The sequence below is a fragment of the Mus caroli genome, unplaced genomic scaffold (genome assembly GCF_978045245.1).
Source record: "Mus caroli unplaced genomic scaffold, Mus_caroli_1 scaffold_11, whole genome shotgun sequence".
NCBI lineage: Eukaryota > Metazoa > Chordata > Mammalia > Rodentia > Muridae > Mus > Mus caroli.
The window spans coordinates 119,876,866-119,904,637 of NW_028227266.1; the positions used below are offsets into that span (position 1 = coordinate 119,876,866).

The following is a 27,772-nucleotide window of genomic DNA, read 5'->3' on the forward strand; positions in this document are numbered from 1 at the left end:
TCTAGGAATCACGCTGGTGAACACAGTGGTGGAGCTCAATCACTGGTTAATAGATGTTGTCTACTCTTGGGGACTCCAGGGCCTCCTGGGGTGGGGAGGAAAGGTGGCTGGGCCCCAGGTTCCCTGTCCGGATTCCAGAGGCACAGCAGGAAGGGAAGCGGAACACTCCTGCGAGCGGTGAAGTGTAGGTGGGGTCCAATGGTGGTTCAGGGGTGTGGCGGCCGGTGCCCCGGTGACGGCAGCCTCGAACCTGCGCCGTCCGAGGCCGCACTCCACCCGGCCCGCGGCGGCGGCCCGCTCTCGATTCCTTTAGTTTCCAATGGAGCGGCGTCAGGACGCCCCGCCCCGGCTCGGCCCCTCCCGGCGGCGCACGCGCAGAGCGACTCGGACTGGCGGGGACTACTTTCCCCGGCCCGCCCGCGCCCCGCCCCTCGTCCTCGCGCGGCGGAACGCTCCGCGCGGAGCGGTGGCGGCAGGATACACGGTGCCGCGCCGCTTATAAATCGCTCCTTGTGCGGCGCCATCTTAAGCCCTCGCTCGGTGGCGGCCGCGTCAGCTCGTGTCCTGTGAAGCCCGCGGCCCGGGGAGGCGGAGACGGAGCACGGTGGGCGCCGAGCCGTCAGTGCAGGAGGCCGAGGCCGAGCGGGCGGCCACGAGTGAGCAGCGCGCGGGCCTGAGGTGCGGCGCCGCGGCGGGCCGGCTCGCGCCGCGCCAGCGGGAAACTTCGCGGGCCGGGTGGCGGCGGGAGGCCGCGGGGGCGCGCGGGCTGGGGCCGGGGCCGGGCGGGCGCGCGCCGGGAGCCCGGATGGACGGCTGGCCGCCGTGGGGGGTGGGGACCGCGGTTCGCGTCCCGGCTGGGGCCGCCGCGGGGGCGGGGTGGGCGGGGGCCTCGCCTCCGTGGCCCGCGGAGCCGGGGGGACGCGGGACCTGGCGCGCGTCCCCTCTGTCCCTCGTGGAGCACGCACAGACAATTTTTTTTTTCTCCCTGCAACGACCTGACTGTGAGTTTGAATCCAAACAACTTTAAGCCGTGGAGTCCCCAAACTTGGATGCAGCGGGCGGGATGCGTCAGGAGCGTGTTCTCGGAGGGTGGCGTCCTGGGCTCGCGTGGGGTTGATGGCTGCGGGGCCGAGGTCCTGGCGGGAATTTGGGACCGTGGACGAGTCACCGGCCACTCCTGGTGTTGGGGGCGGGGGGGGGGAGGTGCGCGGGATCCGAAACCTGGGCTTGGGGGAGGGGGACTTGCCCTTAGCCAGTAAGTGTGGGGTCCGCTTCAAGTGTTTCTCCCCAGCGCGTTTGCTTTCTGAGCGAGACGGAGTGGCCGGAGCGCGGACCGCCAGGGCGTGGGAGCCTGGCGACTTGTTCTGAGTGTTGTTTGGGGGACCAGACTTGGAACCGACGCTCCTAAGTTCGGTACCCCAGGCCCGCTCCGGTGAGCCCGCTGGCTGCGGGGCAGCTTTGTCTCGGGCTTGGGTCTCCAGACATCTGTGGGCTCCCCTCCCCCGCGCCCCCCGCAGCCCCCCTCCCGGGGCCTGAGCTCTGAATGGAGAGCGGCTGGGCTGCTGGTATGCGGAGGTCGGCGAGAGGAAATCGAGGAGTGGTTTTAGTGAAACGAGAGCTTTGTGCCATGAATAATGGTGGCTTAGACCAGACAGCAAGCTGAGGAGACGGCAGCTTTGCCTTTGATAAAGTCTGCCTCATGTTTTTCACATGGCCAAGTTGTGAAGTGTTTTGTCTGGGATTTAGGAAGCCATTTCTCTATTTACTTGAGGCTTGCAGATGTCTCAGTGCAGTCACTCCTCGTCCCGGGAAAGAGCTTGCTCTCTTGGTTCTAATTTAGTGTTGCTTAAGCTTGTGGCCTTTGTATTTCGGTTTTGTATGTCCGGCTCAAACTTTATTTGAGTTAAGGCCCGCAGTTACATTTAGTTCACTTTCACCTTAAACATTCAGAAATCCCCGAAGTTAAAATGAAGTGCCTCCAAGGTTTGTTTGAGAATGCCCTTTCACAGCAGACAACATTGATGATGGTGCTGGGGATAGGCATTCTGTGACCTACCTAACCTTTGTCCTCAAGGCCGAGTCTGGACAAGGCCTTTAGTGGTGGCAGGGAAGTTGGAAACTTGCAGATGTTTCTCTACAACAAACCCTCCCAGGCTGAAGTCCTTAATTAAGGAAGCAGGCTATCTGGAAAGCTTAGCTTGCCTGGGACAGAGTCCTGGGCCTCACAGTCTGTAAAAAGACCATCTTCAAATAGGGAAGCATTTAATCGAATGCAGGCGTGAAGAAATAGAGTTTAACTGTCATCTGATCATTTCTCATAGTCGTCTAGAGCAGTGCTTCTCAGTCTTCCTGATGTTGCGACCTGTTAAAATAGTTTCTCAACTGTTATGGTGACCCCAACTGTAAAACTATTTCCTTGCTACTTCACAACGAACTTTGCTACTGTTATGAACCATAATGTAAATGTCTGTGTTTTCCCACGGTCTTAGGTGACCCCTGTGAAAAGGTTGTTGAACCCCCAGATTGAGAACACTAGTTTAGAGACTGTATATTGGGTATCTATGTCTCCAGCTTGAAGGGAAGTATCTACTGCTGTAGTGACGATGGGACTAGAGATTGTGAGTGAAGCCTTAGCCTGAGCTGAGAGTGTCAGAATCCCACAGCCAAGGTGGGGGATGGGGAGCAACTTTCTTAGTCGGAGTGTATTTTGAAATGTGTGCTCAGGAAAACTGGTGGAGCCCTTTTGCAAATAAACGCAGGGCAGAGCATGGACAAGAGCCTGTGCACACTGCAGGTGGCGAGTGGAGTGGTATGTTTACAGTCGTTTGTTGCTGTACTTCTAAGCAGGAAGTGGACAGTGAAAGTTAGATTGAGTCAACTGAAGTATCAGTGCTGAGGTGAGGTGAGGTCAGGTCAGGTCGTGGTCTCTGCCCATCACCTAGTGGTAAATTTTTAGTGTCCTTGACCAGAAGCAAACCTGAGAGACAAACTCCTGATAAACGGTGTTCACAAACTCGTAAAAATATTGCAAACGTACAAACATTTATAATCCGTTTTCTTTTGTTGTTTTGTGGCCTCTGTCAACTCCTTTTTATTTAAAACAATCTCACTGAAGACATCTTCATGCCAAAGAGAGTAAAGTAGATGAACAGCTACTTCAGTTCTGAGGCCTGTGGAGGCAGCCTCTGTCCTGAGAGGACACAGCTTGAAGAATGTTAGGCAGCCCTGAGATGCTTGCTGTTCAGCAACACCTGTCGCGGTGTGATTCCTAGCTACAAGTTTTATAAAATGAAAAGTGTTTTGTGTCAATTGAAAGTGAATCAGAACTTTCCGGAGAAAGGTCTTTTTACCTAAGACCTGTTGACCTAAGAAATCTTCCTTTGTATTTAATGTAAAATCAAGCTTCCCTTGACTGAGAACCCTGGTTTTTCTGCTGGGGTATAATTCTGGAAGAAAGCATCCAATCTTCCATGGGGAGAAGGCCTTTTAAAGGAAGTAGGCAGTCCTGCTAGGACTTAGTCACCAGTCACCGTTTTGAATTTAGTTGTGTCTCTTAAGACACATTTCCCAGTTTCAATTGAGACGGCAGTGCTCTAGTCATGTCGAGCGCCCTCCGGTGGACAGAACACAGGTCACTTTTCCTCGATTTCTGCAAGTTTGTGTGGAATGGATCCTGGTTACTCTGTAAGGAGAACCAGTTGTACAGTACTTGCAGTTAAAGACTGGCCTGGGAGGAGGGTAGGAGCGTCTGCGAGAGAACAGGTGGTCTAGGGCACATCTGCTTACAGTGTGAGACGCCAAATGCTTAGGCTCCTCGGAGTAAGGATGAGGAATAGAGGTGAAATTCTTAAGTTCCCAGTGAAGATCTGTCACTGTAAAACACAAGTGTATTTCCCTCGGGTGAAGTCAGAGCAGTACTGGTAGTGGGAAGGTTTTCTGCTGCACACTCAGAGTGCTTTTGTTCTAGACCTTCATTTCCACCCCTGTGGTGACGTTCAGTCACTTCTGAAAATACCATTTCAAATCAGCCAGGTTAATAGAATGAAGCATATTCTGAATTAGTTTTTGAAGTGAAATGGTCAGTTTATGAAGGATTCTTGAGAGTTTAAATTTTGTTTTTGGATTCTGCTTTTCAGAAACAGGCTAAAATCAAATAGTGTAGAGATGGTTATCCACTTAGCCTTCAGAACTCATGGTAACAATACAAATTTTTTGCTTTAAGGGAGCATTGTCACATTTGAATGTGACTTTAAGAATTACTTCTCTTATTTTTTAAAATAATTGTATCATTTCCCCTTCCATTCCTCCAAACCTGCCCATATACCCTTGTTCTCATTCAAATTCATGGCCTCTTGTAAATCATTGTTACGTATGTACGTGTGTGGCTCATGTGCGCGTGCTCACACACACACCCCTAAGTACAACCTATTTGGTTTCTGTTTTTAGAGCTGACCATTTGGTATTGGATAACAACTGTACTCTTTTCTAGGGAAGACTCTCAGCATTTCTTAGTTGCCTGTAGTTCCTTGTGTCTCACGGTCTGCCCCTCTACTCATCTGAACGGACAATGCTCCCTTCTAATACGGAAGACTACAAAAACCCACTAGTAGGCAGGAAAAGCCCTCTTTTGAGTTGTTGCCAGGTCTGTCCACTAGGCTCCAGAACATAGCTAATAGCCTATTGCTGTTACCCTTGGTTGCCTCCAAGAAGTAGAAGGTAAGTCCCTGTTGCTGAAGAGACCATGCACTTCATACCAAGGCCTAGAGGATGCTCTCTTCCTGATTACTAGTTCTCTTGGAACCAGAAGACACAGCATAAGTCTCCAAAGGAGGGAGGCAACCAACAGTCCTTTGCAGCTTATGATGCCTTCAAACCACAGCCATGACAAGCATGGCATGATAAACCCTAAGGGTGCAGTAATGGGATTGCATATTTTGGGGTAACCAGCAGCTTTCTAGTTGGATATAGAACCAGTTCAACAAGGAGGAAATGCCTGGTGCTGGTAACCTGGCCAACTACTAGGGCTAGTGAACCCATGGGTCTTGGTGGAGAAGTAGCTTGAGTCCAGCTCTTCATGGTCCAGACTCAACGTGCTAGGTGAATGCTACAGAAGCCCCACAGATGCTGTGTGCATAGTCTGTCAGTCCACTAGGCTCCTTTAAACCATTTCCTATTTCACTTAGAAGACTCTAAGCTGCGTGTAGTATTAGGCTAGTGCCAAACTTAGAAGTGTTGAGGTGGAGGTCAGGTGAGTGTTTCATTTTAGCAGAGCATTGTTCTTGGTCAATTTATGTTTGTGTGGAAGTGGTCTTTGTTTATGTGGCAGAGTGGCTGAACTCGATACAGCCAGCTGGTATTCAAAAGCATCATCTAAGCCTGATGTGGCTCACTCTGCAAGTCACAGCAAAAGGCTGAGGCAGGAGGACAGCCTGCAGTACAGAATGACACCATGTCAAAACAAACAACAAAAGTATGTCTGAATACAGCGCTGTAGCTGTGATAACCATGTGCACAACATGGATCTGTGCATCTGTTTCCTAGAACACTCACCTGTCCCACGGTCCTGTGTGTCTTCTGCAGCTGCTGTAAAGGTGCTGAGACTGCAACACTGCACCTAGCTAGGGTCTTGTAGTATTCCAGGGGTTTTCCTGGTTGTGGTTTATCAGTGTTGGCTCAGAAAGCTATGCTTTCCCACTTCCTACCATGCAGTGCCATAAGAAAGCCGTGATCATCTAGAGCAGCGGTTCTCAACCTTCCCAATGCTGTGACCTTTTAACATAGCTCTTCATGTTGTGGTGTCCCCAAACATAAAAGTATTTTGTCACTACTTCATACTGTAGTTTTGCTAATGGTATGAATTGTAACGTAAGTATCTGTTTTTGGATGGTCTTGAGTGGTCCCTGTGAAAGTGTCATTGGACACTTAAAGGGGTCACGACCCCCAGGATGAGAACCACTGATCTAGATTCTGTTGGAAGCTGCCTCAAGCACTTCCCATTTTTTCTTCTGGTTTTATTTGGGATTTAACTCAGTTTTCGCATTGATAATTCTTTTTTAAAGTCGTTAACAGTTTTAAAGAGGCTGTGATTTATAACCTTTATTCCATGTTAAGTCCTCCCATCATAGAGACCTTATCTGGAGTCAGTGGATTTGATTGCTGCTGGTTGGTTGGAAGGAGAAGGAAGAGTACAAAAGATGGAGTTGGGACTAACTTAAAAATGTGTAGTATCAGACTTTCTAATAGCTGAAGAGATGGGAGCTGTGTACCCATAAGTGAATATATGCTTATGGGCATTAGTCACATAAAACGTAAGGAATGGAGTTCACTGCGAGATGTCTTGGAAGTGCAGTTTGAGGATCTCATATTTAGGTTGGAGTAAGAATTTGTTACAGGGTGGTGGCTGCAAATGGTCTCCAACATTTCCTTAATACAGATTAAGCAGGTGAAGAGCTGTGCCCCCTTCCAGAACTAGAGCAACAAGGGCTCAGGAATGAGTTCCCTCATGGTTTGGATGTACTGTTGTAAACAAGTGTACACCACAGGGTTTCTTGAATGGTTTTTAAACACTGTTGACCCACTGTAGTGGGTTTGACCTATTGCTGCTTTCATTAAAATGTTAATTTTGGTCCCCAAAACTGCTTATTGTGTCTCCGTGGAAGACACTGAGGGATCCTGCCCCCAGTTGGTTCTGATTGGTAAATTAAGATGCCAGTAGCCAATGGCTGGGTAGGAGAGACAGAGGCAGAACTTGAGAACTCCCTGGGCTTGGGAGGAAGGAGGAGGTCCGCCATGGCAAGAGTGTATTTTAGGTTTTTACTTAGCCAAATTGTGACTCCATGCCTGATAACTATCTGCTAGAGGCCTTTATTACCTACCTTTAGTGGTGCTGTTACATTTCCTGGGTCCTAAAGTTCTGGACGTTGTCTGATTCTGTTCTTGTCTAGGAAATTGCAGTTGAAATCTAGGAATACAAGAAGAGCTGCAGACACTTTGGAGGGCAAAAAGTGGTGGTGTTAATGCTGGAGGCAGTTTTACCTACCACCATGGAGGCTGACTGAGTAGGGAGCTGTAATCACTTAACAGAAGAAGAGTGGTCTTCTGAGGGTGCTTAGAGATTGTCTGCCCGTGTGCAGAAAGGCTTGGCTTTTTCCTTAATTGCCATTGTGTCACAGTTCATATTTCTCTCTGAAATATCTCTGAAAAGTTCTATGAAGACTGGTTACCTACCCTTTTCTCTTCAACCAGAGGCACAGCTGGAACCCATGACCTGATCCATTGCATCAAGGGTCCATTTTGACAGTAAGGGGCATATTGCTTTCTGGACAACTGTCACTCTTGTCACTCTGCCTGGGCAGGGATAACCTATTTCCAACCTTTTGCAGCTGGTCACCAGCAAGCCAGTCAAGGTGTCTGTAGCAGTTTCTTGTGGCTTTTCGTTGAGGTATGCCCTCTACTCTTTTACATACTTCTGGCCACTGGACCCAAGGGTCTTGTAACTTGGGATTGATCATTGTGTCAGACTCCAAACTTTGATGATGCCTTCAAATTATACATCGCCCTGCAGGTGGTCTATGTTTCAGGTTTCTGCCTGGAACTCTTCATCAACACCTGATTCACTGTCTTGGTCTCCTTTAGGCCAGTCATAATTCCTTGTAATACACATTTAGAATTGTGTCAACTCGTGTGGTCTGGCCTATGAATTGTTTCCTGGTAGTGTGGCTTCCGTTGGGTAACTCTAGAACGTAAACGATTCATGGCATTGTTTGCACTGTGTAGTTCAGCTACCCTGTCCCCAGCACGACTTTGTGATGACATCTTATTTTATGCTCTGACAAAAGGTTGTTTATAGGGTTGTGTTTGGGATTTTTGATCTCATAGTTCCTTGACTCCTCTAGTAATACTGTTTTCTCCTTCAGTTCAGCCCCGCAGTCCTGTTGTTACATACTCAGAACTTTGCCTTCCTCATCTCATTCCAAGCACCCAGCCTCCCAATCCTCTAGCCCAAGACTCAGTTTATGGGGCCGTATGGTGTCACAGGCTTCCCTGCTCCTCAGTCTGTGGACCCCACAGCCTGCCCCTTGCGTGCTTCACTTCACTCTTCTCCCCTCTGACCCACACCACTTCCTCCATCCCCACTCAGCTTTGTTCTTGCTTTGTCATTGCTAAGAATAGTGAATTGGAAGAACTCCCTTGGATGGATGATCATTGTGGATGTGGTCAGAACAAGAGCATCGCTCATCCTTCTCCCTCCTGTTCTTCAATGCTTCTCTGAGACCTGCCTGGCTCTTGCTGTCTGCATATGGACATGATGTGACTTAAAGAACTAATGATTTTTTTAAATCCCCCCAGACCCCCAACTCATGTCAGTGGCCACGTAGGCCCCCTTTAAGTTATTGTAGCATCAGCCCAGCTCCTACAGTTGCTTGGAACTTAAGAGTCTACCATACCTGGGCACGCTTTCTACACTCTTAGCCTTGGCAGCTCCTTGGCTGTTTTCCTTTCTCTGACCTATCTATGTTGCGTGTCTGGGGTGAATGAAGGGCTAGTCATTGAACCTCCCTGTCTGGTTCCACGATCTAGCTTTAAAAGCTTTAAATACTCTGATTTGCAAATCTAGCCTTGATTTCTCTCCTGTAAATTCTTGGTGTTTCTCCATAGTGCATGAGTGTTGGAAGACACCCCAAGCAGTGAGTTGGAAGCTGACCCTGCCTGCTCCCATTCCCAACTCACACTGTTACAGCTGAGCTGTTCTCCTTTCATAACATGCTCAGATTCTCTGCAAGTCTTACCCACTTTTCTCTCAGGTATATCCATCATTTTCTTGCTGTAGCTCTACCACCTTAGTATGGGGCTTTCTGGCTGCTGAGGCCTTGTAGTTGATGCCTTTGTTCCCCTTAAATGGACTCTGCCCTAGCCAGAGGTGGTACATCAGCTGCACCAATAGCATGACCTCCTGTGGTGACCGTCCTGTCTACCCTGGGTCTCCTTCAGACTGAGGAAACACTATGGGCTCACATAATTCCTTCCCATTGTCAACTGTTTACCCTGTTTTGAAAAAAGTACCAGACCACCCTCCCTTATTTGTTTGAAAATGGCCTGTCAAGTAGTCTGTATTGCTGTCTTCCTCTCACAGGCCTTCTTGCTCTCTGTATCTGAACTGGATGGGCAGCGACTTTGAGGTCCCTTGCCCTTTGTTTGCTTTCAGCCAATGCTCCTGACAAGAAGATCTACAAATACCTCACTGTTGAGCCATCCTCAATTAACAGTGCCTCAGCTCCTGCTTAGACCCATGATCTGTGGTACTGGGAACAGTGTTTATGTTGTCTTGATGGAGCTTCAGCTACCTGTGGCTGGTAGACACTTAGAGTGCAGCTGCATCACTGAAAAACTAAAATCTTAAAAAGTTAATCTTAACTGTCCACAGCCACTGATAAGTGATCCCCCCCCCAACCTCCCCATAGTGTAGCTTTAGATGGACACCATTTCCCTACCAGACCTCGTTGCTTGAGCTTCAGTACTCATCTTTCATCCCTCTTGACAGGGTTTTCTTCCCTATACTCAGTTTTGTTACTGACTCTAAAGAATTGCTCCTTCAAGCTGCGTTAGGGCCTAGTGTTACTGCCCAGTCCTGAGCTGCTGTGAGTCACCTGGCCTGCTGTTTTTCCTGCTTGACTGGTGTCCCTTCTTTCTTACAGACTTGTCCCTTCCTTCTTACAGCAAGAATAAGCTGTCCTGTCATCAGTGCTGAGAACCAGCACAAGCGGGGGCAGAGACTGGACAGGCTACATGGCAAGTTCAGGTCACACAGTGAGACCCTGTCAAAAGAAAAATAAGACTCCAATTATCCAGCAAACCAACCACCCACTTCCTACTACAGACTGAAGAACTTCAGTGATTGCTCTTTCAGCGCCATTTTGTTACACTTCACCCATCTCTTTTCAAAGTATGGTTGCTAAAGGGTAACAGAGCCTGCTAATGTGTGTGGGCCTTGCACAGGGTTTTGAGATTTCATGCATGTTTCTGCTCTGCTCCTTCATGGTGCCTCTTTTCCTGAAACCTGGTCCCAGCTTGAAAGCTACTCTTCAGAAAGCTTTGGAAGCTCGTCCAAAGTGGGACCATCCCCAGAACCTGTGGTGGATGCTGAAATGTTTGGTGAATAGGTGAAGGGAATCTGTGTTTCATATTTATGATGTTTGTGTCTTGAAACTATTATTCCTTTTAGATCACAAGATTGACCAAATGAAACACCAGTGGGTGTTTGTTGATGTGTAGCTCCAGGTAACCACTCACTGTGCTTTGGGACTCACAATACGACAAAGATGAGGGGCTATTCTTGAAGTTCTTTTTATCAAAATAATAAAATGCAGTCACATTCTCAGTAAAATATTCGCTTTCTGAAATACTCTAAATATAGCAAACTTCATAGCTGTAAGGTTTGCTGTTCTGGAAGACTACTAGACAGTGACATGGCAGTTCAATTGGACATGGCTGCTGGGGCACAAGCGTAAAGAGTGAGTTCTGTCTTAAGGAGCAGCTGCTGCCTGAGGCTCTTGCCAGCGCACTCCGAGTTCCTTTTTTGGGTCCTTTGCTTTAACCTTGTGTGTTACTAGCTGATGCTGTTTGTGAAGTTTGGGCTCTGATGGTTTGTCTTTACAATCCTTTAGGGGTTAGCATCAGTTCCATGTGACACTACAAGTGCCATGGCAGAGTCGTGTATCATCTCCTCCTGGCTGTGGCAGTTCTTGGTTAGCAAGCACAAGCTCGGCTAGCGTGTAGGAACACCTGAGCACACTTGCAGATCTTCGTGGTATTGAAAACGAGTTCAATTAAATACTGTTTATTAAATTCTTGATAGCCTGAAAGACTTTTTCCCAAATAAAACTGTGGCTTTCCTAGGTCATTTTGTCCAGTTTTATGTTCATGTAACCTGTTAACTCACTTAAAAACCCTTTCTTCCTCTTGTGGCTTAGTCTGTTTAGTCAAAACAACAACAAAAAGTTTCACATGCTGTTGTCCTCAGTGAGAGTGTGGTGCAGTGTCAGGTTGACTCCTGTTTGATGAGGTCAGAGCTGTGTTGGACACACAGAAAGTGAAGGAGAGAAATGAAGTTCTTTGGCTGCATATCTACTGCCTTAGTATGGTGTTACCCATACTTCACAGAGCACAACATTTTATTTTCTGATAAGCATGTTAGTCTATTAAATATTTGGGTTTAATATATGCTGAGTATTTTGTAGACTTAGAAACTGAAGGTGAAGTTTCAGTCCCCTGAGTACATGTCTTGAAGTTCTGAAAGCCAGAGTTGTGGTTTGTTTGATGGGGAAGAGAAACTCATAACAAGTGTAGATGAGGAAGATGTTTTTCATAAGTGAGGGAAAGTAAAATGCTAAATTACTTCTGGAGTCCTGCCACTAACTGCCTATATTCTGGATGTGGAGACCATCTTGAAATGCAGTTTTGCCTTTCCTGGGCATGATAGAGCCACAGTGGACTGAGGAGTGTGCAGCCCTGAGAAACACTGGGCCGTGGGTATGGCTGCAGTTACTGTGAGGAATGGAGAGTTGGGTAGGATTTCTTTTATCTGGAGAAGCAAAAAGTAGGTTTGAATTGACAAGGCTGGGCACCTGACTTAGGCTACAGACAGATTAGGACTTGAACTGAAAAGCATAGTTCATTAGTTCAGAACTTGGTTACATCAATAAGAACTGGCTTTAAGGAAAACAATGATCTTCCCCCACCCCGAGAGAATACAACGTTCACTTTATGTTTTAGCAGTTTTGCCTTTTGAACCAAGATAGTAGTGATTTCTGCATCTGCAAAGAGGGCATGTCTCAGTATTTGGCCAACATAGAATAAATAGGATGTCCAATACAAGAATTTATTCCTATTTTCTCCTTTATTAACACGCAGGACAGTTTCAAATTTGTCTGTATTGGTTCTGCAGGTTGTATGCAAAACCTATGTGTCTACATGCTTGATGGAGTCTACATGCTTGATGTTGTCTTGTCTGACTGGCTGCAGTAACTACTTCCCTGGTTAACTGCTGTCCTCTTATAACCCAAATCTCCCATGTGGACTCAGGAGGAGTCTCAGCTAGGCTCCAGCCCCTAGAGAGCTTGGGGAATTCTTACTCAAAAGTTACACTACGTGGTCAGTAGCTCCTAGTTCACTTTGAGTTTTATTCTGCATCTTCATTGATCCCCAGGCTGCTATATAGTTACCTGCCTGCATTAAGTTGGTCACCATATAGTGCCTTTTCCAGATAGAGAGTAACCCTAACCCCTAACCCTTTGTGTTTGTCCACTTGCAGAGTGTTTTGCCCTGACTTTGTCCATCTGGCTGATGCTGCCTTGGGGAGGACACTTCACTATGGTGACTCCTTGTTTCTAAGATGCTAAGGTGCACTTCGCAGCTCAGTTCTCCCTTCTCTTATTGGGTGGGGAGGAGTTGGGGGAGGGAAAAAGCATGGTCAAAATATATTGTCCTTAAACATTCTTTAATAAATATGGAGGCTTTTTTTTTTTTTTTTAGCTATATGGCCTTAACTTGACTTTTTTCTTCAATATTGTAGTACCAGTAAGTAACAAAAAGTACTTAGTTTGTCCATTGGGTGAATATTAACATAGATTATTTTTCAGTCCTGGGTTGTAGTATACAGCCTTTTTTGTTACCCTATACATCCAGGTGGAATACCTTGGCTTTCTTTGCCATTAACAACTGAGGCTTTAACTTACAGGTGTTAGTGATAGCTAGGTGGGGCTAGCTCTGCTTCCAGCCGTTTTAGGTTTACTGGGCCTTCTCAGCTGTGGTTGTCATCTACTTTTCTAACTGTGGTCGGCTGAGACAGAATGGCCTTAAATGTGAGTGAGTTCTTATTGCTCAATTCTATTTTTTTCTTTGAAATACTGTTTCTTGTTCTCTGTGGTGTGCCTTTTGTAAAGATTTTTTTTTTTTGTCCTGTTCCTGTGTGCTGTGTTTTTTTTGCCTTTAATCATGTTTCTTGTATGCTATTTTAAAATTTACCATGTAGGTAGTGGGGCACTGTCTAGCATTTTAACTGGTGTGCGTGTGCGTGCGTGCGTGTGTGTATAATGTGTGAGGGTGTGCCACATCCATTATGCTTTCTGATGGGCTTCAGTTTCAACACAAATCTAATGGCTACATTAGTTTGATGTTTACTTTTTAGTGGTGTCTGCTGGAATGTAGGGGTGGGTTTACTGTAGAGAGGTACAGGTAAGGTCAGCTTTTAGCATGACGAGGCAATTTCTCGAATGCTTCGTCAAGTCTTCTAGCTCTTTCCAGGTGGTTGCAAGACTTGCTTCCCATTTCTGTCTGCTTTGTGGAAAAATGAGAATAAACTTTCAGTGCCTCAGAAACATGAGCATGTAAGTCTCACCTTCATGAAGCACAGCCATGCTAACGCCGAGGGAGCTCAGGGAGGCTCGTAGAGCAGGGTGGGACAAGTGTTGGAGAGGCTTCCCTACATCAACTTCAGGAGTCGGAGTAAAGTGGTTTTATCTAAATAAAGAAGTCAGCCTAGAATTTGATTGAGTATATTGAACTAACGAGATTCCAGAGCTGGCACTCCCATCTGACATGACCCCTTTCTAGTTAGAAAGCAAGACCTCCCAGTGCACAGACTGGCACCCCCTCCCATGTGTGTTTCTTTTCTCTTGATGTTGTAAATGGATTCCAATCGTTTTTTGCATGTAATTGTAATGATTACTTTTAAAATTATTATTGTATTGAATCCTTATTACAAAACATACTTGTTGGGCATAAGAGCCTTGAGAGTTACAGGTATTGCCCACCTTAAAAACATGCAGTTACTTGTTGAGAGAACTGGTTTTTCCCCTCAGGATGGCTCCATTTTAATAATCGCAAAGGTTTAGAAGTACAGAGATTAAGTTTTAAAATAACTGAGCTTTATTTGAAATGCTAATACCTGTTTTTTGTTTGTATTTAGTTCTGTGTAAGGTATAGATAATACTGCACCAAAACACCCATGTACACATGACAGATTAATAAACATTTTGTAGGTGATACTGTTTAACTGTACCTGATTATTAAAAATAAAACCTAAAACCTGCTAAAAAGCTGGCACTGTCCTCACTGAAGCAGCGGGTGTGATACCTGCTGTTGTATGTCTGTGATGGCAGTGCTGGGTCACACGCTAGTGAGCACTGAGGAGCTGGAGGGGAAAGATGCTTAAGAGATTTTTGTTGAGAATTTCCTACGTGTATATAATGGACTTCGATCCTGTTCACCTGCAGGCCTTCTCTTCACTCCTCCTAGCTACCTGCAGGCCTAGCTACCACCTCAGAAAACTCCAGTTTTCATGTCCTCTTTTTGTTAATGACCCACAGGTTCCAGTTTATGACACTCATATGTTCATGGGTGTGGGGCCATCCATTGGAACACATCCTTTCAGAAACCCCACTCTGTCTCCCTGAGCATTCATCAGCTCCTCAGCTCTGGGCTGGGGCTATAGGGACCTCACCTCCCATGCTGAAGTACTTGCTGGCTTCATCTTGTGCTAGTGTCTGTTTTTAAAAAGAATGTGTTGTATTTTTCTTTACGTGTGTGCGCGTGCGTGCCTGTACACATGTGGTGGACATCAGAGGACAACTTTGGGAAGTTGGTCCTTTTCTGGGTCCTAGAGATGGAACTCAGGTTGCCAGGCTTGGTACCAAGTGCCTTTACCCATTCAGCCATCTTGCCAGCCCTTGTTTGCTCATAAAGTACCATCTTAACATTTGTTTACGTTAAGAAGGGTTGATACTACCTTGAGTACTGTGAGGCTGACAATAAATACAAAGTTATAATTGTAAAATTGAAGTGTGTGAACACTTGTCCTAAATATGCATATTCAGAGAACTTAAGTACAGTGCATCTCTGTGCTTCATAAAAATAAAGTGCCACATTAAAAAATCCGACAGACAAGACGGAACAATTGTTTAGGTTTCAACCAGGCAGAAGCAGATGTGTCAGGAGATGCAAGAGAAGCTGGGAGCCCCACGTGCTCCTTGTCAGCAGACACTGTGCTGTGCGTAGCCTGTGGTCACTGGCACAGGATGAGCTGTTAACTTAGGCAAGTTTTCCTCATGCAGCTGTGGGTTTTCTGAAACTTTGATTCGGTTCCTGGATCCATCACCATTTTCTTCTCTTTAATGTCTGAGGTCTTTCCCTATGGTGTTTCAGGAGTATTTTGCAACTTTGGTTAATACTTAGCTTATTGGTTTTGGTTTAAGTTTCATGGGAATACCAGGGTAGAGTATTTGTGGTACCCCTTACCCCATTTTAAAGGCACTCTGCTTTTGCTGAGTTTGCTTTTCTTGAGATTTTTCTTTTGACATTAAATAATCTCCCACAGTGGTAGTTTTAGGAATTATATGATTGGTCCCTTAAGAAACTGGCAGGGTGTGCTTGGAAGAGAGCAAGCAGCCCTCAGCTTAAAGTCTCTGAGGAAAAGTTTTCTTTTGGACAGGGCCCTGCTCCACTTCTGGGTGGACTTGCCAGGGTGTTATTTTTATTTTGGTGAACAGTGCTTAGAATTCTTTCAGTTTTTGATCTTTCTGCAAAAAATTTCTTTGACCTGAATGTTGCTGCTTAAAACTGTCAGCTCTCTTTCATCCTGTTTTCATTCTGCCTTTTGACAGACATTTGGTCTGCACCCTCCAGGCCTGCTGTGTGGAGCAGGGGGCGGTTTGTTTCATGGACTGTGTAGGGTGCTTTGTTAGGTGCTAATACTGTATGTTAATTAATGGATTGTGTGTTCAGAACTCTAACGTGCAGATACTGAGTTCAGAACATGAGCTTTTCCCCCATAAAATTATTAAATATTGTGTTCCAAATAACCAGGTCAGCCATTTGGGTCGTGCACCACAAGGAGGTAGCATGGCGGTGTGTAGTATGTAGCAGTGGCACCGCCTGGTCTCCTGACCTGTCTGTGTGGGCCACATAAGGAGCTAGATACAGTCAGGGTACAAATCCCCCTCTGCAGAGCTGCAGTGGGCCTGCACTTTCATAAAGGCTGGGGGCAGCATCTCTGCTCTACCCAAGGTGAGCAAAGGGGGGGCCACACCCACTTCTCCACACCGGAATGGGTATCATTGTTGATTAAAGATGGGAAGTTTCTGTGCCCACTGCACAGTTGTGCTTTTCACTTTAGGGTAGGAGGTTCTTAAGGTAGTGGTCCCTGCCCTTGACACCTATGTGTCACTTTGAACTGTGGACCTTGAAGCAAGGGCCCAACTTGAGCTTACCTGCTTTAGCCTCAGAGGAATGATGGACTCCAGATGTGGGCCCATCTCAGGAAGGTGAGCAAGGTAGGAGTGCCAGCCTGGGCTTTAGAGAGAACAGTTTCTCAGAAAATAGGAAAAGATAAGTTGTTTGATTGTAAGTACTCATTATGTGAACTGTAGTGCGGCCTGCTTGGGATAGACATTAGTGGAATCTGTTTATAGAGTACCTAGAGGTCATGAGCCTTAAGCTCCCATTTTATCCTTGATGATTTGGTAGTTTTCTTGAATATTATACATTAAAACCAAAATGAAGACATAATTTAGACTAAAGTTCACCAGTGGAAGATGTTACACTCTTGAATCACAGGGACTTCCATACCAGTTGACATGGTGTGTACAACATTGTTTGAACTTAGACAAATCTTATTCACAAGTGTACTTTTATTTGTGCTTCAAACTTTGACGTCAAGTAATTTTGCTTCTTAAATTGCATAAATCACCATTCTGATCTGGTAATTGTGTTATATCAGGAAAAACATTGGATTTGTTTAATAAAAATTTGATGTTTTTCTTTTTAAAAACCTCCACTGCCTCCTGGCTATTGGGATTTCCAGGTATCCTGAAGGCATGCGCGGCCTTCAGGACTCATAGTGCAGCTAGAGTTGAGTGGGTGCTTCTTGGCTGGCTTTCCCTAGAGAGGGGACATTCTCAAGAAGCCCTTATGCCTGCAATCTTTTTCTATTGAGAAGAACTGCCTGACATCGTGGCTGCTGTGTATTTTTAGTGTATGCCATGGTGAACTGACTTTTGGTGTGGGGGCGCACAGCCTAGTACAGGTAGCAGAATTACAGTGACCTGGGTTAAAAAAAAACTTAAGTTTTAATGACTTGATGGAATTTTTCAGGGTATCTGAAGCTCAGCGCACAGCTGCTGTGACACCGCTGCGTGGACAATGGCTACTCAAGGTTTGTGACTCAGTTCCCCGTCTGAGGATCTGTTTCCTAGCCGCCTGTGGGGTGGGGTCTGCCTCATAGCCCCTGCTGCTCTTGCCCCTGCTGCCTGGCCAGACTGCCTTTGTTCTCTTCCCTTATGCACACTACCACTGGCTTGGTGAAATAATCAGCAAGCCACCGATGGGATCTAATGAGTGCTCTCAGGCCACCCCAGCCCATGGAGCTCATACTGACCCTCACTCTGCTCTCCTTAGCTGTCTTTCTAACAGTATTTCAATGGGTCATTGTCGTAGATGGCTTCTTCGGGTAGCATGTTCAGTGCACCAACATACTCTGTTTTTACAGCTGACCTGATGGAGTTGGACATGGCCATGGAGCCGGACAGAAAAGCTGCTGTCAGCCATTGGCAGCAGCAGTCTTACTTGGATTCTGGAATCCATTCTGGTGCCACCACCACAGCTCCTTCCCTGAGTGGCAAGGGCAACCCTGAGGAAGAGGATGTTGACACCTCCCAAGTCCTTTATGAATGGGAGCAAGGCTTTTCCCAGTCCTTCACGCAAGAGCAAGTAGCTGGTAAAGCATTTGTGTTTGGAAGCTAGCATTAAGTTTCTTGACAGGGCTGTGTGATAGCTCAGCCACAGCACAAGTGGGTTGGAGGAAGGGTGGAGGGTAGTGGAGTCTCACATGCCTAGTGAGTATTGGATTTACCTTTCTTTTCCAGATATTGACGGGCAGTATGCAATGACTAGGGCTCAGAGGGTCCGAGCTGCCATGTTCCCTGAGACGCTAGATGAGGGCATGCAGATCCCATCCACACAGTTTGATGCTGCTCATCCCACTAATGTCCAGCGCTTGGCTGAACCATCACAGATGTTGAAACATGCAGTTGTCAATTTGATTAACTATCAGGATGACGCGGAACTTGCCACACGTGCAATTCCTGAGCTGACAAAACTGCTAAACGATGAGGACCAGGTAAGCAGTGATGTAACTTGCTTCTCAGTTTACTTTGAGGGAAACTCTCAAGGGGATGCCAATGACTGCCTCACACTAAGTTTTGGAAACTAATGGTGCCTCTTCATCCCTTATTCTAGGTGGTAGTTAATAAAGCTGCTGTTATGGTCCATCAGCTTTCCAAAAAGGAAGCTTCCAGACATGCCATCATGCGCTCCCCTCAGATGGTGTCTGCCATTGTACGCACCATGCAGAATACAAATGATGTAGAGACAGCTCGTTGTACTGCCGGAACTCTGCACAACCTTTCTCACCACCGCGAGGGCTTGCTGGCCATCTTTAAGTCTGGCGGCATCCCAGCGCTGGTGAAAATGCTTGGGTAAGAGAACGGCCAGGGAACTTGAAGGGTAGGAAGTATAAAGGTGCTGGCGTGGCTAACAAAGGCTCTCCTCTTCCCAGGTCACCAGTGGATTCTGTACTGTTCTACGCCATCACGACACTGCATAATCTCCTGCTCCATCAGGAAGGAGCTAAAATGGCAGTGCGCCTAGCTGGTGGACTGCAGAAAATGGTTGCTTTGCTCAACAAAACAAACGTGAAATTCTTGGCTATTACAACAGACTGCCTTCAGATCTTAGCTTATGGCAATCAAGAGAGCAAGGTAGAGTGATGAAAGTTGTTTGCACAGAGTGTGGAGCTACTGAGTTCTTAGTATGCGCACACACACACAGGCTCAAAGATTTAGACATTGAATCTGTGTGTACAGTACGGTGCTAAGCATTGAAGGGATGGGGAGCAGGCCTCATGAGTGTTTGTTTACACTTGGGCAGAGAAGAGGGGCTGGATATGCAGAGGACATGGTGTTTTGAGGTCTTGTGGCAATCTTTGAGAAGAAGTGAGGAGGTGTTACCTAGGAGGAGGCGGTGAGAGGATGAAGTCCACAGTCCCGAGGAGGAAGAGGGATGGTGTGCTAGAGACAGTGTTAGAGTTGGGCTAAGGTTGTAGCTGGGCCAGGTGGATCCTGTGAGGCTTTGTTGGCCATACCAAAGTCCAGGAGATAAGATCTTAAACACAGGCGTGGGTGAGACCTGCCTATGGAAATGTTCAAGGACCTTCAGGGTGAGGGAGTGGGTGGGTATTCTGCAGTGTCTCATGAGGTACGTAACATAGAAGATCAGAGTCAGAAGCTACGGGCTCTTAGTGCCCATTTTCAACTGGCTGTTTCAACAGAACTTTCATCACTACTACAAGCAACCCTGCTTGCTTTTCATGGTGTTTTTCCTCTGTGTTTATTGTGGAGAGGTGGCCAGAGTTGAAATTTTTTTTTTTAGTGTTTTTTTTCATACATTGTTGTTTCACCTGCATGTATGTGTGTCTGAGGGTGTTGCATGCATGTATGTCTGTATGTCTGAGGGTGTTGGTTCCACTGGGACTGGATTTGCAGACAGTTATGAGCTGCAATGTAGGTGCTGGGACTTGAACCTGGGTCTGCTGGAAGAGTAGCCAGCACTCTTTAACAGCTGAGCCATCTCTCTAGCTCAAGGTGGTGTATTCTTGAGAAAGGTGGTGTGCCTGGGTTTGAGCAGAATTGTAGCACAGGAGTCACATACCTGGGACCCCACTGTGGATCAGAAGGGTCCAGAGACACATTTAATTGCAAGCTGGCTAAAGTTCTTACATGTCCAGTAACTCAGTGATGGATAGCATTGTTCTCCAGCCTCATGACTTACAGTTCCATCTCTCTCTAGCTCATCATTCTGGCCAGTGGTGGGCCCCAAGCCTTAGTAAACATAATGAGGACCTACACTTACGAGAAGCTTCTGTGGACCACAAGCAGAGTGCTGAAGGTGCTGTCTGTCTGCTCTAGCAACAAGCCGGCCATTGTAGAAGCTGGTGAGTACACAGATCCCGAGACCACTCACAGTACTTGTTTGCTTGCCCCGTGTTACTTAAATTTTTTTTCAGAGACAACAAAAACACCTTGTTCCATAAGCTTGTTTCTGACTTTGATTCTGGTAAATGTGAGGCTGGGCCTCACTAGCAGCCCTGTGAATCTAGACAACAGCTTAGTAGCAGAGAAGTGGTTTGGTTTGGTTTGAGATTTGTTGTTAAGGTGTTCTCCCCAGTGATAGAAGAGAAAATACATGGTTTATGTCCAGGCTTCGTGGTTGCAGCTCTCTGGCTTCCTTTCAGTAAGCAACTAATATCTGCCTAGGCTTCAGAACCAAGTAGAAGTGGAAAATGATGAAGGCATCATGTAGAGGACGGTGCTGAGGATGAGGCACAGGGTTGTAGCAACCAACCCTCTTTGGGCCGTTGGGAACACTTCTGGTTACTGAGGTAGTTGCTAACAGTGAAACCATGGGCCTGAGAGACACACAAGTGGCTTGTTTAAGTGTAAAGTTTATAGATTGATAAAGTCCATGGGTAGCTAGGATAGTTGGAAATGGATGTGTGTGGATGCCCGAGGTCATTCTGATGTGGATGTGTTTATCTTGAATATATATACTTGAAGCAGTGTAATTGACACCATTACCATGCATTCATCTGTAGAGCAGTGGGGAACTGGTTCCTAGCACAACACACAAAGGCAGGTGCTAAGCTCAGTGCATAGGCCTGGAGCCCCAGCACTTAAGCAGGGGCAGAGTCAAGAGGTCTGGGACTTCCTGGGCTATTTAGCAAGGCCTTGTCTCAGACTAGAACGGAGGAATGTTAGGAGTGGACAGCTACTGAGGAGGCCATCCCAGAAAAGGAGTGCTGCATAGCACTTCGGGGGAAGCAGCAACCTTGATTTTGCATGAGACATGGGAGCTTATATGCTCTCTGGGTGTAGAGCATTGTGTGGGCCATGTCTTAAAGCAAGGAGTGATGTTGGTACAATGAGCTAGGCAGGGCCCTGGTGCACAGGTGACTGTGCTGTTTTGGTAACACATGGAGAACACTGCTTAATGTCCTCAAGGTTGATAGCTGGGGAGGTAGTATTAGAGGCAGCTGTGTGCTGTGCAGCTCTGCTGAGCAGGAGAGTAGCTGCACAGTGGGGACCACTGAAGGAAACAGCTGGCTTAGAAAACCTAGCAAGTAAATAGTCCTTAAGGTGACATTCAGCTAGAAGGACATGGGGAAAGGCAGGTTAAGGCTGGGAAGCTGCCTGAGTTTATGACAGTAAAGAAGAGGAGTGTCTTAGAAGAGCCTAATGGGCTATTGCCATTCAGACCTGCTGTCTCCTAAGCTATTCTGATGAGCTTTTGGGGCAAGTTGCATAAAGAGAGTAGCCAGCCATTTACCAAAGGCGGAGCATCAGCCTCAACAGAGGTCACTGCCAGCAGCTGGAAGCAAGCTGTGAGGAAGGAATTATTTGAGAGACCATTGTCATCAAGTCGGGAAGGTGGACTAAATTATAGTTGTGACAAATTAGTCAGGTTTGAGGACACAGAGTAAGTATGAAGGACGAACAAGGAGGTAAGAATGTGTCTCTTAACTCAGAAGTGATTTCAGTTGAAAGAGGTGTGTTTTAAGTGACTTGTTATATGGCCTGTCACTGTTGCCCAGGCTATCCTGGAACTCAGGCTTAAGTAGTCCTGACTGACTGAGCTACCACAGTGCAGCTTACCTGACTCCTGAGTCCCAGGGTGTCTACTGTCTGTTTACATCTGTACTGCAAGGCTTGCAGGCATTGCCTTCCCACTCACATGACCTCTTGACTTGAGGACTGCAGTGTTGCCCTTTGCGCACACCATGTGATAGTCAACACTGTCCCTGGTACTGAGGGTCATTCTGGAAGTAGCTGAATGAAAGGAGTTGGTAGGAATGTTACAGATGGTGAGACTGTCCATAAACAATAGAAGGGTACAGCAGCCATTTGACATGAGTTGTCACTGGCAAGGTAGATTAGAAAAGCTGTGTGACATTCTAAAAAACTGAAGGAAATAAAGTTCTCAGAGTCGGGACACTGTGAGGGCTAACAGGCCTGCCTTTGATGTCTGACTTTGCAGGTGGGATGCAGGCACTGGGGCTTCATCTGACAGACCCAAGTCAGCGACTTGTTCAAAACTGTCTTTGGACTCTCAGAAACCTTTCAGATGCAGCGACTAAGCAGGTATATTGTACACAAGTTGCTGCCTTGGCACTAGGGTCTCCATGAGCTCTGAGCTCATCGTGTTTTTATCTCAACAGGAAGGGATGGAAGGCCTCCTTGGGACTCTAGTGCAGCTTCTGGGTTCCGATGATATAAATGTGGTCACCTGTGCAGCTGGAATTCTCTCTAACCTCACTTGCAATAATTACAAAAACAAGATGATGGTGTGCCAAGTGGGTGGCATAGAGGCTCTTGTACGTACCGTCCTTCGTGCTGGTGACAGGGAGGACATCACTGAGCCTGCCATCTGTGCTCTTCGTCATCTGACCAGCCGGCATCAGGAAGCCGAGATGGCCCAGAATGCCGTTCGCCTTCATTATGGACTGCCTGTTGTGGTTAAACTCCTGCACCCACCATCCCACTGGCCTCTGATAAAGGTGAACTGTTAGCAGGGAGCTCTGTTGGGCATAGAGATGGTCTGCTGGGATGGCTGGCTGGGAGTAGGGTGGTGGGACCCGAAGCGTTCATTTCACTCAACACTGCTTGTGCTTTGTTGTGTTGTCTACTGATTCTTTCCTCTGTAGGCAACTGTTGGATTGATTCGAAACCTTGCCCTTTGCCCAGCAAATCATGCGCCTTTGCGGGAACAGGGGGCTATTCCACGACTAGTTCAGCTGCTTGTACGAGCACATCAGGACACCCAACGGCGCACCTCCATGGGTGGAACGCAGCAGCAGTTTGTGGTAGGTAGAGCTTTATGACACATGGCTGTTGTAAATGGGGTGGGGTGAATGCAATCTCCATGTGCTGTCTCTACCTTCCCATCTTTTGGTGAAGGGCTGCTAATGACTGAAAAAGACTAGACTAGACTGGTTTCCAGAGACACTGTGTGAAAAGCTCTGGTGATGTTTCCCTGGTCAACCTTAAAAAGGGACGTGGAGTGTAATGTACTGTAGTGGGTTAGATCTTGCATGCATGTGCGAATGTAGAAAATCTACCACAGCCATATTTGTATCCACTCTATCAGGTTCTTCTCCACATCAGAAATCAAGAGGAAGCCTGTTAGAACAGGTTTAAGAACCCCATACTGCTGGTGGTTTTGTGTGTTTGCTTACTGTTATTGTTTCTGGCCCCTTTCCATACATAGGATGGCCTCCTGGTTAAGGCGCTGTGCCTTATAGTCTATGAACGAAATTCTGTGTCCTTAGAGAAATCAGGTTAGGAAAAAAAAAAGAAATCAAGTTGACTATAAAAGTAGTAGTTAAAACCTAGATTAGAAAGCAAATACACAGCCTGCTGCTGGGTCTCTGGGCAATCAATCCCCTGGCAGCTCAGTGGGGTTTAACTGTAGGATAAAGCTGGGGAATCTTTTCACCAGATACGTGTAAGAAATAGAGGACAAGTGGGAAGGAATGGCCCACACTCACCTACCTTTACCCAGAAAGGTTGATGCTCTTCCATGTAGTGACAAAGCCAACTTTGGGATTGGAAGTAAAAGGAAGCTGGACAGCCACTGTCCTCAGTGCCTGTGGGGTTTGTATCTGCAGAAGCTCAAGTGTCTAGTGCAAAAATTCTTGACATCGTGCCTGTGGTCACCTTTGGGACTTGCTGATCCCTTAGGGTGCATGGTGAGAGTGAGTCTGGGTGAGCAATGGCACGCTGCGCTTGGCACAGGTGGAGGCTGAAAGTCACAGCACAGGAAAGCTGCTCACACTGCAGGGAGAAGGCCTGTTGCTAGGAGCCTTCCGTTATACTCAGCGGAAGGGACCCTCCATTACAGAGCACTGGGCAAGCTGTGAGGATCTTTGGAGACAGTGCACATAAGTGGCTACAACTGCTGCTCAGAGAGTGCCAGCTTATTAACTGCTTTTCTCCTCCTAGGAGGGTGTGCGCATGGAGGAGATAGTTGAAGGGTGTACTGGAGCTCTTCACATCCTCGCTCGGGACGTTCACAACCGGATTGTAATCCGAGGACTCAATACCATTCCATTGTTTGTGCAGGTACGTTGGCTTCAGGTGACTGCCCTCCAGACTTGAGTCCCTAGACATTGAGAGGATTGGAGACCAGAAGCCTTGACTTTTTAGTCAAGAGCATTGGTACTATATAGCCTGAGGAGGAGGGCGGGCCAGAGGACAGTTCTAGAAATCCTATATGCCAGAGCAGCCTTCTGGGCACACAGCCAAGTGGGTGCTGCTGACACTCCAGATTGGGCAAGTTTGCACCACAGTGTGCACAAGTCATGCTTTACATTGGGTTTAATTAGGTCTTGTTTCTGTGTTTTCTCCATAGTTGCTTTATTCTCCCATTGAAAATATCCAAAGAGTAGCTGCAGGGGTCCTCTGTGAACTTGCTCAGGACAAGGAGGCTGCAGAGGCCATTGAAGCTGAGGGAGCTACAGCTCCCCTGACAGAGTTACTCCACTCCAGGAATGAAGGCGTGGGTAAGCTGAGGAGCCCAGTCCCATTAGTTGCCGTGCACTGGGCCTAAGCCTGGGCCTGGCCTCAAGGGCTAGTTTCTTTTTCTATTCCAGCAACATACGCAGCTGCTGTCCTATTCCGAATGTCTGAGGACAAGCCACAGGATTACAAGAAGCGGCTTTCAGTCGAGCTGACCAGTTCCCTCTTCAGGACAGAGCCAATGGCTTGGAATGAGGTAGGCCAGCATTGCATGAGTCAGTGCGTTCACTGTGCTCTAACTCCAGCTAGCATGAGCACCATCTCCCTCAGCACTCAAAGGAGCATAGGTGAGATAGGGCTCTCAGTCTTCCAAGGGTGAGAGGGAGGGCAGTCTGCTGAGCAGTTAGTTGAGAGTCAGTTGGTTTATCAATATGCTGTTTATACAGTCTGCTTTTCTTTGAATTTGTTAGTAATTTGTCCTCAGTACAGAAAGTCTTTGAATCACTTTCTAGTAGTTTTCCCTAGAAGTATATTTTAAACCCACAGTTCCCAGCTAGAGGCCAGGTCTCAGTGTGATGCTCCCTGAGTGCAGTCTTGGGTTTCAGACAGTGAGTCATGTGGGAGCGATTCAGTAGACATCGGAATGTGCTCTGATCTGAGCCCTTGCCATTTTCCTACCCATCGCATCCTGAAGCCTGTTCCCACAACTGCCTCTGTCTGGGTAATGGCAGCTTTGCTAGTCCAGCTACTCAGGCTCAGACTGCCATTTCCCACTGTGCACTCAGTGATGGAGCAATCTGTCAGTGTTTATTGCTGCACCTGTATCCTTGGAACAGCCATTGTCTCTCATACTGTAGAGATTCATTCAGTGAGTGAGTGCTTCAATGCTACATGCAGTTTGAGGTGTTTATCTTCTGTGATCTTATGTTTATAAACACTCAGGTGTGGTTTTGAAATTTTATGTCCTTCTTGTACCCATTTATGTAGACTGCAGATCTTGGACTGGACATTGGTGCCCAGGGAGAAGCCCTTGGATATCGCCAGGATGGTATGTCATAAAGCCCTTGTCCATGCCTGGGAACCTGGGTTGGAGGAAGTGGTGGCTGCACTTAAACATGCAGCCTGAATTCCAGAGTCAGCAGCAGTGTGGAGCACAGGGAGCTTGGCCACGGCCTGCTGCCGATGCATGCTCCTCCTGCCAGCCCTGTCGCCTGGCTCTTCGTTGGTCACACAACCCTTCATCATACCTTTTGTCTTGGAGAAGGAACAGGGGGGGTATGGGGGTGGGGTGGTCTAGGATGGGTGATTCATAGCTGATCAGAGCTTTTTGGAAAATTATCCAAATTTGAGCAGCATAAGGTGCTGTTGCTATCATCACTCTACCCCAGAGGCTTTATCCAAGGAGCTGTGTGACACCTTGGCTTCTCATCTGATCTGTGACAGGCAGATCAGACTTCCATTCTCAGGAGGTCAGGCACAGTAAGCTGCTGCATGCTCTGCCAGGTCAGAATCAAGAGCTGAAGGCACACTGCTGCTGGTGTGTGATAGTCTCAGGAACTGTGTGAGGCCTGGCTTTGTGTAATTACTTAGAAGAGAAGCCTAGAAAGCAGTGTTCCTGGCAAGATGTCCTTACCACAGTTAATCAGTCTCTCCTCTTTCCTTTGCCCGTCTTGTGGACACCCTGACTCCTACAGATCCCAGCTACCGTTCTTTTCACTCTGGTGGATACGGCCAGGATGCCTTGGGGATGGACCCTATGATGGAGCATGAAATGGGTGGCCACCACCCTGGTGCTGACTATCCAGTTGATGGGCTGCCTGATCTGGGGCATGCCCAGGACCTCATGGATGGGCTGCCCCCAGGTGATAGCAATCAGCTGGCCTGGTTTGATACTGACCTGTAAATCGTCCTTTAGGTAAGAAAGCTTATAAAAGCCAGTGTGGGTGAATACTTTACTCTGCCTGCAGAACTCCAGAAAGACTTGGTAGGGTGGGAATGGTTTTAGGCCTGTTTGTAAATCTGCCACAAAACAGATACATACCTTGGAAGGAGATGTTCATGTGTGGAAGTTTCTCACGTTGATGTTTTTGCCACAGCTTTTGCAGCGTCATACTCAGATGAGTAACATTTGCTGTTTTCAACATTAATAGCAGCCTTTCTCTCTATACAGCTGTAGTGTCTGAACGTGCATTGTGATTGGCCTGTAGAGTTGCTGAGAGGGCTCGAGGGGTGGGCTGGTATCTCAGAAAGTGCCTGACACACTAACCAAGCTGAGTTTCCTATGGGAACAGTCGAAGTACGCTTTTTGTTCTGGTCCTTTTTGGTCGAGGAGTAACAATACAAATGGATTTGGGGAGTGACTCACGCAGTGAAGAATGCACACGAATGGATCACAAGATGGCGTTATCAAACCCTAGCCTTGCTTGTTCTTTGTTTTAATATCTGTAGTGGTGCTGACTTTGCTTGCTTTTATTTTTTGCAGTAACTGTTAGTTTTTAAGTAGTGTTATGTTCTAGTGAACCTGCTACAGCAATTTCTGATTTCTAAGAACTGAGTAATGGTGTAGAACACTAATTCATAATCACGCTAATTGTAATCTGGAGACGTGTAACATTGTGTAGCCTTTTGTATAAATAGACAGATAGAAATGGTCCGATTAGTTTCCTTTTTAATATGCTTAAAATAAGCAGGTGGATCTATTTCATGTTTTTGAACAAAAACTTTATCGGGGATACGTGCGGTAGGGTAAATCAGTAAGAGGTGTTATTTGAGCCTTGTTTTGGACAGTATACCAGTTGCCTTTTATCCCAAAGTTGTTGTAACCTGCTGTGATACAATGCTTCAACAGATGCGGTTATAAAAATGGTTCAGAATTAAACTTTTAATTCATTCACTTGTGTCATTTTGTTTGTTTGTCGTGAGATGATTGCTCAGGGTGATGAAGGCACCCAGCTTGCCCAGGGGAAGGAAGGGGCACCGTCGGGGTAGAGAAGGACCAAGTCTGGATGGGAGTGCTCGGTGACCCTTAGCAGTGTCACATCAAAACCCAGGCAAACCAGAGGAAGGAAGTGTGTTTGTATTCCTTGAATATTGTCGCTGGCTGCACTTGTGACCAAAGGGCTGAGGAAGCCTGTGTAACCAGTCCTCCT

General features: G+C 46.9%; 1 protein-coding gene across 1 annotated transcript; it reads left to right on the plus strand.

Moving 5' to 3' along the window:
• The first annotated feature begins 498 nt into the window (after window positions 1–498).
• Window positions 499–27,525, plus strand: Ctnnb1 (catenin beta 1). The gene is made up of 15 exons (XM_021171279.2): window positions 499–678; window positions 17,149–17,209; window positions 17,543–17,770; window positions 17,919–18,172; window positions 18,292–18,530; window positions 18,611–18,812; window positions 19,900–20,044; window positions 22,144–22,247; window positions 22,325–22,663; window positions 22,811–22,969; window positions 24,108–24,227; window positions 24,517–24,667; window positions 24,758–24,879; window positions 25,611–25,671; window positions 26,318–27,525. Exons 2-15 carry the CDS (start codon window positions 17,197–17,199, stop codon window positions 26,524–26,526), a joined length of 2,346 nt encoding a protein of 781 aa, XP_021026938.1. The 5' UTR covers window positions 499–678; window positions 17,149–17,196; the 3' UTR covers window positions 26,527–27,525.
• Window positions 27,526–27,772: the final 247 nt, after the last annotated feature.